General features: G+C 43.1%; 1 protein-coding gene across 1 annotated transcript; it reads left to right on the forward strand.

The window, feature by feature from the left end:
- The first annotated feature begins 3,916 nt into the window (after nucleotides 1–3,916).
- On the forward strand, nucleotides 3,917–9,140 carry LOC110891242. The gene is made up of 2 exons (XM_022138934.1): nucleotides 3,917–5,471; nucleotides 5,578–9,140. Exons 1-2 carry the CDS (start codon nucleotides 3,917–3,919, stop codon nucleotides 9,138–9,140), a joined length of 5,118 nt encoding a protein of 1,705 aa, XP_021994626.1.
- The last annotated feature ends 1,282 nt before the right edge of the window (nucleotides 9,141–10,422 follow it).

The following is a 10,422-nucleotide window of genomic DNA, read 5'->3' on the forward strand; positions in this document are numbered from 1 at the left end:
GCGACATCTTCCACTGTGGTGTTTGTGGCACCTGTTACACCACGGGTGATTTCCCTTATAACCACTATGTCCCTGACTGCCCGATGACTGCTGACTCGGACTCTGGTAATCGTTGGTGCGACGTTGCTGAGTTTGGGACTGAATAGACGCTGATCCCCTGCTGGAATCCCCGTCCCACTTTCTTTTATTCTCGCTGGGTGTGGCAGAAGTAGCAGCAGTGGGAGTGACTGAAGTAACAGCTGTAGCAGTAGCGCCGACACGCTTCGGCAGTTTATTCTGATCCACTGCCTGATCGGTGATGCGGTGAGCGAGACGCTGTATTTCCTGGATATTGTTGAGGTTAGCCGAGGTAACGTGGCTCTGTATTTCTGGCACCAAACCTTTGAGATACAACTCGATACGCTTGTAAGGAGGGTCCACCATAGTTGGACATAACACAGCCAACTCATTCGATCTCTTGGTGTAAGCTTCGATTTCCGAACCAACCATTTTCAAGTTATACAACTCATCCTCCAACTTGTGAATGTCTTCTCTAGTGCAGTATTCCCTCTTGATCAGTTCTTTGAATTCATTCCAGGGTGTGGCATTAGCAGCTGCCAACCCTAAAATCTGCACTTGTGCGTTCCACCAAGTGAGCGCAATCCCTTCAAGTGTGCCAGTGGCGAACTTCACCCTGCGAGCCTCAGGGCATTCACACATCTCGAAAACTGACTCGAGCTTTTCAAACCAGTGGAGGAGTCCAACTGCTCCCTCCGTGCCACTGAACGAGCTAGGACGACAGTCCATGAAAGTCTTGAAGGTACACGCAGGTTGTTGCTGAGCGGGTTGACCTATTGTGTACGAATAGGGCAAAGTTAAGTACGAGAATTAATGTAGGATCTAAAGATCCTAGTGTCTATACTGCAGGGTATACTACCTGCTTGGGCGGCTGCAACTGCCGCAGCAACGAGAGCCTCTAGCTGGGCTTGAGTCATGGTAATTCGTGCGGCCATTGATCTTCACATCAAAGGCAACATAAGTGAGAAAGGTTCGCGAGTAGTGCGATGACAGAAGAGTGTAAGCACATAAGTATTCTCATGCAATGTCAAGTTGTGAGCAAGGTAATGTAAGCATACTACGAGCAAAGTTCTATGCAAATTCTAGCATGTAGGCAATAAACATAAACCTTATTACCTAGGAAGTTGAGTCTTGCACGTGGAGCGAAGCGTCGTTGTGGATTGTTGAGAGCACTGTTCTGGTTATAGTCTGGTTTTAATAAAAACGTTTTCCCCTTATTAAACCAAGTTCTCTATAACCAATGGCTCTGATACCAATCTGTCACACCCCCAAAATCCACCTGCGGAGTATCACCGCTTGGGAGCGTGACTGACCAGGATCAAGCCATCAATCATATTGAACATAGCATAATAATATAAATAAAGTAATTCGTAAAACCCCGTTCAATACAATTGACGTTTCAAAACAATCATAGTATCAGTAGCGGAAGCATAAGTAAATAACCCAAGTAAACCATAAGTTCAATTATTCGAAATGTTTAAACATAGCGTTCTTAACCCACTGCCCACAACGTCCCGCTCCTCCAGTGCAAGCTCCATAAGTACCTAAGGTCCTGCAAGGCATGCAGCAGATAATCAACAAACTAGTTGAGCGAGTTCACAGTTTATAGTTTAGTTTGAGTAATAGTGCGTTTGTTCAATTAAGTTTCGTATCGTATCAGTTCCATCGCGGCCTCACCGGCATGTGTGCGAAGATTATGTTCGTTAGTTCGCGACCATAGTCTTTACCGACCAGGGTGTGTGCGAAGGCAATTTATCAGTTCGTTCGCGACCATAGTCTTTACCGACCAGGGTGGGTGCGAAGGCAGTTGAGTAGTTCGTAAGCATCAACAGTTTAATCGTTCGTTACAGTATCAAAGTATGCACAAGTAATCTTCCAACCCATTCCCACCCTGGGAACCCATGCCTTGGCTGTGTGAACTCACCTTGGTTTGCTCGGTATGCTAAGTTATGCACTCACAAGTAATTAATCACGTCCTAGTGTATGCACGTATAACAAATCAGTTCATGTTCAAAATGATACGCATGCAATTAATTGTTCACATTGCAGTCAGTTTGCATATCAGCACGGCACGTAGTATTGCACGTTCATCACTAAGCATGGCATGTCAATTAAATCAACGTATGTTCCACTGTTCAAACATTATTCAAAACCCTAGTATCCTTCGACTCATACTATCATCTTTCGAAAACAAGTGTCACAATGATCCTTCGGACCGAATGTCATGTTTCGGACCATGACATCTTTCGGTCCTAACTATCCTTCGGTCCAACTATCTGTCGGTCAACCAGTATCCTTCGGTCAACTATGGTTCGATCAGATTATGGTTCGGTCAAACTACCATGGTTCGGGCCATTGATATCTTTCGGTCATGGCAGTTACGTTTTATCCATTAACACAATTTCACTAATCAGTTATTGTCAACAGGATCAAACAAGCATAATCACAAGGTTTCACTCAAGAACCCTAATTTGATTAACAAGCATAACACTTTATCCTATACGATTCCGTTTTCAAAAACAGTGAACAATAACAATCCGTAGTGTATACATCACAACCAATCCACAAGCCTTATCATTAACCCTAATCACAACAGATCCAATTTGCATACAAATCCGATGAACATCCAAATCCTACCAATATGCACAACCGATTAACATACAACCCTAGTATCTTTCAAAACATCCATACTAACCGATCATAAAAACACATATTGCAAAACGATTAGGCAATTATAACATTCATATCCCATTAACATACATAATCGATTAGCATACAAGTCCGATCAACAACATATTGTAAGGCGATCGATAAATCATGAAAGCATATACATTAAACACTAACCGATATTGAAAACAGGGAATTGATCAGCAAGAAGTCTCCGTAAGTTTGTGGTTGCCGTCACAAGTAAAGATGCTCTAGGGTTTTTAGAAAAATAACTACTGATTTCATGCATTCCCATATATACGTATCACAGTAATGGGCCAAGCCCATTGGAAAGACTGGGCCGAAACATATCGAAGGATATGTTTCGTGCTCGAAGGATATGTTTCGGGGTCGAAGGTTATCCTTCGTGGTCCTTCGAATCCTTCGAACTACATGTCATCCTTCGAGGGCTAGGTTAAAGTTAATATTATAATAATAACAATTCTAATATTATTTTCTATCACCACAAATAGTAACATATAGGCAAACATCTCGTATAATTCAAGTCCACAATCCAACAACTAAACAGTCAAAGTCAAAGTCAACGCGCAATAAATGCGAAAGTGAAAGTCAAACACTCGAGTTGTCACAGCGGTGATACTCCGCAGGTGGATTTTGGGGGTGTGACAGATTGGTATCAGAGCCATTGGTTATAGAGAACTTGGTTTTAATCATGGGAAAACGTTTTTATTAAAACCAGACTATAACCAGAACAGTGCTCTCAACGATCCACAACGACGCTTCGCTCCACGTGCAAGACTCGACATCCTAGGTAATAAGGTTTATGTTTCCTGGGCGATTTCTTGCGCATCATGAACCCTAATTTTCATTGAGATTCGTTTGTATAACAGTCTGTGATTAGGGATTGTTCATCCAATCTCTATAACGAACTAGTTAGCAATAGTAATCGATCTGTTAAGTAGGGTTTTTTCGTTTCTTTCTATAATCGCCGCCATAGTTGCTGTTGTTGAGGTCCTGACTGATTAATCTGGGTGTTATTGGTCGCGGTTAACTGAGTTTAATTTAGCTAGATTGATACACTGGATTAATGGGTTAAGGATTTTGATTTCGGCACTAGGGTTTCAGGATTAGGGTTTTTCTGTTTTCGTTGGTTGGTGGCTGGATTTGAGTTTTTGTTTGGTGTTACGTGTGCATGGAGGGTAGGAGTGATGGAAACGGTACGATGGAGGGTGGAGGCACTCCAGGGACGGAAGACAAAACACCTCCAATTCGTGGTATAGGTTTGCGGGTGACGAACATTGAGGGTAACAATATGTTCCCTAGGCGTGGTATTTACTCTACCAACAATCATTCGGTTCTTGATGGGTTGTTGGAGATCTCTAAACCGGTCGAATTGAATACTGCATGTGGAGGGATTAACGTGGCGGAGATGAATGCATCCCATGCAAACCCTAGTGGAGTATCGAACTTAAACCCTAGTGGAGTATTCGGTTCTAGCACGGCAGATATGGATGTCTTGGGTGATCAACTTGGTGTGCAAGGAAGTCAGAATGTTCGTAGGGGTCCAGGTAAGACTCCGGTATCGTATGCGGATTCCATTGGGGCGTCTAGTGCTAGAAAGGTTAATTTCCGAACGCTTGCAAGTCTGGTAGAGCAGGAGGGCTGTGATGTAGTTTTGCCGAAAGAATCTGTTAGGGTTGTCAAAGATAAGCTTGCTAATACGTTATATGGATACTTTCTTGGTGATCGTGTTGCTTACCCGGTAGTTGAGTATTTCGTGAGGAACAACTGGAAGAAATTTGGCCTCCAAAAGTCTATGATGAATGCCAGTGGTTTCTTCTTCTTTAAATTTGCAGATGAGAATGGTATGATGAATGCAATGAAAGGAGGTCCTTGGATCATTCGTTCACAACCGCTTTTTCTTAATGTATGGTCTCCATCCTCGAAACTGGAAAAGAAGGAAGTGAAGTCGGTGCAACTTTGGGTTAAAATTCACGAGGTTCCTCTTGCGGCTTATACAGAGGATGGTTTAAGCATGATTGCAACAGCCATTGGTAAACCAATAGCTTTAGATTCTTATACTACCTCAATGTGTTTAGATTCGTGGGGTCGGAGCAGCTTTGCGAGAGCTCTAGTTGAAATCTCGGCAGATAATGAATACAAGGAGGTGATTGTGATTGCTGTTCCAGATTTGGAAGGGGATGGGTTTGTTAAGGAAAAGATGTACGTGGAATATGAATGGTGCCCACACCGATGCTCTCTGTGCAAGGTCTTTGGGCATAACGATGGGGATTGTCCGAAGCAAGTCACGCAGGTTACGAAGGCTCCGGCCAATATTCCAAAAGCTCATAAAGCTCCTAATTCTAAAGGGAATTCGAAAAAACCAGTGGTAGACAAAGATGGATTCAGGGATGTAGAAGCTAGGAAAGCGGCAAAGAGGACCGGGTTTCCGGTTAACAAACAAAAACAGAGATTCGAGTACCGTCCGGTTGGGTTAAAAACCAGTGGAGAGCCTAATAAATCAGCCCCATCTTCGAGTTTCTTCTCAAGAAACCCTTTTGATGTGTTAAATGATCCGAGTAATGACCATGAAGCCGGTGGAAGCGGACAAGGGGATACGAAAGATGATTTGGATGATGATGAGGTCCAGGAAATATACAACGAGACGGATGAGTTTCTGGTTAACGACGCGAGTAAACCTGTAACTAAACAAGGGGCAAGCACTCCTTTTTCAGCGGTTAATAATGGTTAGTCTTGCATCATGGAATGTAAGGGGGTTGAACCGCCCTCTGAAACAAACGGAGGTTCGACAAGCTGTTAAAGACTATAGTTTGAATTTGTGTGCAATTTTAGAGTCGCATGTTGATGTTAGTAGACTGAGTCAAGTGTGCCGTTCTGTTTTTCGCTCATGGGATTGGACATCTAATGGAGCTCGATGTAGCAAAGGTACTAGGATCATTATAGGTTGGAATCCAGCTGTCTTTGATGTTATGGTGCTGTCTCAGACTGATCAGGTTGTTCATTTACAACTATTTTTTAAGAAAGATAACAAGGTAGCTTTTTGTTCGGTTGTTTATGCGGCTAATTATTATGTGACCCGAAGGGAGCTATGGCACCATCTCTCTATGCACAAAAGTTTTGTTGGCAATAATCCATGGGTTATTATGGGAGATTTCAACTCAGCGTTAAATCTAGAGGATAAATCGATGGGGGCTTCTTCGGTGACTCGTAGTATGATAGAGTTCCAAGAGTGTGTAGATGACCTCGAAATGCTGGATATTAATCGAACCGGTCTTCACTTCACTTGGAGTCAGAAGCCGAAAAAGGGAATTGGGCTGCTTAAGAAGATTGATAGAGTTCTTGGTAATACCTCTTTCGTTACCAATTTTCCGAATGCTGTTGCTTTTTTCCAACCATATCGTCTATCGGATCATTGCCCGTGTGTCTTAAAGCTTCCAGATGCTGACATCTTGAAACATCGGTCATTTAAATTCGCTAACTTTCTTGTTTTTAAACCTGAATTTGGCGATATAGTGAAGAGGGTGTGGGATACTAGAATAAATGGAGTGCACCAGTTCCGTGTTGTTAAACGTCTTCGGCTTCTTAAGAAGCCTCTCCGTGCACTGTTATTTAAGCAAGGTAACTTACATAAAAAAGTTGAGGCTCTCCGCGAGAAGCTTGATGTCATTCAGAATTCTATTGACAAGCATCCGGATTCTGAGAGTCTTCGGGTTGAGGAAACTACTCTAAGTGCTGAATACAAAGAAGCTTTATTGGATGAGGAGCGTTTTCTGAAACAGAAATCCAAGGTAGACTGGTTACGAGCTGGGGATATGAACACGGCTTTTTTCCACTCATCTCTTAAAAGCAAAAATCACCAGAGCCGTATAGATGTGATCCGTGATACTGGGGGTGTTATCCATGAGGGTAATCAGGTGTATCAGGCTGTCGTTGATCATTATGAAAAGTTTTTGGGTTGTAGGGGCGATACTTCTCTGATTCCGGCTCCGGATTTATTTACTAATGTATTGGATCCGAATATTGCTAGTTATATGTGTAGACAGGTTACTGAAGATGAGGTTAAGAAAGCCATGTTCTCTATTGGTATTGACAAGGCTCCTGGTCCTGACGGCTTTACGGCAGCGTTTTTCAAGAGTGCGTGGCACATTGTTGGTAATGATGTCTCAAGGGCTATTATCGATTTTTTTGACACGGGAAATCTTCTCCGAGAGTTAAACCATACTCTTATCGTGCTAGTGCCTAAGGTTCCGTCCCCATCGGTTGTCACTGATTTCAGGCCGATAGCATGCTGTAATGTCATTTATAAATGCATTACCAAGATTCTGGCGGAGAGAGTGAAGAGGGCCTTGAATAATATTGTCAGCATCAACCAGTCTGCGTTTGTTCCAGGTAGGAAGATTTCTGACAATATTCTGTTAACCCAAGAATTGATGCACAATTATCATAGAAATTCTGGTCCGCCAAGATGTGCGTTTAAAGTTGATATCCAAAAGGCTTATGATACAGTTGATTGGAAGTTCCTTAAAAATATCCTGCTTGGCTTTGGTTTCAATAACAAGATGGTCAATTGGATCATGGTGTGTGTCTCTACTGTTTCGTACTCTGTTTGCGTAAACGGTAATGTTCATGGGTACTTTAAAGGTAGCCGGGGGCTTCGTCAGGGTGATCCTCTCTCCCCGTATCTTTTTACTTTGGTGATGGAGGTTCTCACGGGCATTCTGCATCATATGATCAGGATCGACTCTTCATTTAAATTTCATAATAAATGTGAGAAGCAGCAAATAATCAACCTATGTTTTGCTGATGATTTGTTCTTGTTTGCTAGAGGGGAAATTGCTTCGGCCAGGTGTATTATGAAGTCTCTTACTGACTTTTCTAAAATGTCGGGGTTGGTGCCCAGTATCCAGAAAAGCACGGTATTCTTTTGTAATGTCCCAAGTTATATAAAAAATGCTATTCTGAACATTATGCCGTTTAAGGAGGGATCCTTGCCTGTGCGTTATCTTGGTGTTCCCTTGATCTCTTCAGGGCTCGTTTATAAAGACTGTAGTGTTTTGATGGAAAGCCTTGACAAACGTATCAAGCATTGGCGTAACAAACTGCTCTCGTTTGCTGGGAGATTGCAGCTCATTGTTTCCGTCTTGTCTTCTATGCATATTTTCTGGTCATCTGTCTTTCTTTTGCCGAATAGAGTCATTCATGAATTGGAAGCAAAGATGAGGAATTTTTTGTGGTCTCAAGATGTTGCGTTCCATAGAGGTAAAGCGAAGGTGTCTTGGAAAGTCGTTTGTCTTCCCAAGTATGAAGGTGGTTTGGGTATTCGGCGTCTAGGTGATGTAAACAAAGCTCTAATGACTAAGCATATTTGGAGTATCATCACAAACCGAAATTCGTTGTGGGTGGAGTGGGTGCACAGCTACAGGTTAAGAGGTAAAAACTTCTGGATTTCAAAGGTTGTTTCGAATAGCTGCTATTCTTGGAGAAAACTTCTCCAACTTAGGCCGCAAATGAGACAATTTTTTTGGTCGGATATCGGAGATGGTACGAGGACCTCGGCTTGGTATGACACTTGGTGCGAGCTAGGGCCGCTTGGGAACTTCATCGTGCCTAGAACTATTGCTAATGCAGGGTTTCGGCTTGAGGATTCTGTTTCTCAAATCCAGTTAAACGGTGAGTGGAAATGGCCGGTCGCTTGGAGGGATTTATTCCCTGTCTTAAATCAGCTAGATCAAGTCCATATTATGCCAAACAAACTAGACAGAGTCATGTGGCGAGATGGTAATGAGAAGACAGATTTTTCGACATCGTGTGTGTGGGACTCGATTCGGTATAAGGAAACGGAAGTGGTATGGAGTACTATAGTCTGGTTTGCTCAATGTATACCGCGGCATGCGTTTCTCATGTGGCTAATCATGCGAGGTAAATTACTTACGCAAGATAAGATTCTAAAATGGGATTTGTCTCGTCGGAAAAATATGAACATGATGTGTTGTTTATTATGCTATGCTAATCACGACTCCCATAGCCATTTGTTCTTTGAATGTAATTATTCGACAAAGGTTTGGGCTATAGTGAAACGAAAGGTGGGAATGGATTCGGTTCAACCCAAATGGGCAGATATTGTAGACTGGTTGATTACTCGGTCCAAATCTAAACTAGCTAAGGATTATGTCGCTAGAGTGGTGGTTGCGGCTACGGCTTACACTATTTGGCAGGAGCGAAATGCTAGGATTTTCAAAAATCAGCTAAGACCTCCAGAGACTGTGGGTGCTCATATTATACAATTGGTTCGATACAAATTAATGGGTGCGAGATTGAAGAATACTGGTAATGTCCGCAGGCTTCTAAGCGAATGGGATGTTCATGGCAAAGAGCTATTGGACGATGGTGGCTGACTAGTTGTTTAAATTGTATTTTGTTTTTCCTAGTGGTCAGGCTAGTTGTTTTTGTTTTGGGTTTGTAGTTGCTTGATTATGGTTGTTTTGGTTTACTTTCATGGGGTATGCCTCATGATTGAACTAGTGTAGACTCTCTACACTACTTGGTTTGTTTTGGTTGTTGATATATAAAATCACCGGGGTAACCCTTTACCCAAAAAAAAAAAGGTTTATGTTTATTGCCTGTATGCTAGAACTATATATAACTTTGCTCGCATTACGCTTAGATACACATGACTTTATTACATGAGAACACCTACGTGCTTACGCTTTTCTGTCATCGCCCTACTCACGAACCACTCTCACTTACGTTACTTTTACTATGAAGATCATGTCTGGACGAATTAACATGACTCAAGCCCAGCTAGAGGCTCTCGTTCAAGCTCAAGTTGCTGCGGCACTTGCAGCTGCTCAAGCAGGTAGTATATCCTGTAGTCATAACTTACACTAGGATCTTTAGATCCTACACTCCTAAACCAGCCCTTGTATTTAAACTTTGCCCTATTCGTACACAATAGGTCAACCAGCGCAGCAGCAAGTTTGCACCTTTAAGAACTTCATGGACTGTCGTCCAAGTACTTTCAGCGGCACAGAGGGGGCAGTGGGACTCCTCCACTGGTTTGAGAAGCTCGAGTCGGTATTCGAGATGTGTGAATACCCTGAGGCTCGCAGGGTGAAATACGCCACTGGCACGCTAGAAGGAATAGCACTAACTTGGTGGAACGCCCAAGTTCAGATCTTAGGGTTGGCAGCTGCTAACGCCACACCCTGGAACGACTTCAAGGAACTCATTAAGAGGGAATACTGCACGCGTGACGACATCCACAAGTTGGAGAACGAGCTCTATCACTTGAAAATGACGGGGTCAGAGATTGAAGCCTATACGAAGCGGTCAAATGAACTGGCCATTCTGTGTCCAACTATGGTGGACCCTCCAGTGAAGCGCATTGAGTTGTATCTCAAGGGACTTGCGCCAGAAATCCAGAGCCACGTTACGTCGGCTAACCTCGATAACATCCAAGACATCCAGCGTCTTGCTCATCGCCTTACGGATCAGGCGGTGGAACAGAACAAGTTGCCCAAACGCATCAGTGCTACCACCTCAGCCGCTACTCCCACTACACCCAGTGACAGCAAAAGAAAGTGGGATGGGGATTCTAGCAAAGGTTCAGCGTCCGTTCAATCTCAAGCTCAGCAGCAGAAGACTGACCACTACCAGAGTCCTAGTCAGCAATCCTCT

The sequence above is a fragment of the Helianthus annuus genome, chromosome 2 (assembly GCF_002127325.2).
Source record: "Helianthus annuus cultivar XRQ/B chromosome 2, HanXRQr2.0-SUNRISE, whole genome shotgun sequence".
In the NCBI taxonomy this organism is placed as follows: domain Eukaryota; kingdom Viridiplantae; phylum Streptophyta; class Magnoliopsida; order Asterales; family Asteraceae; genus Helianthus; species Helianthus annuus.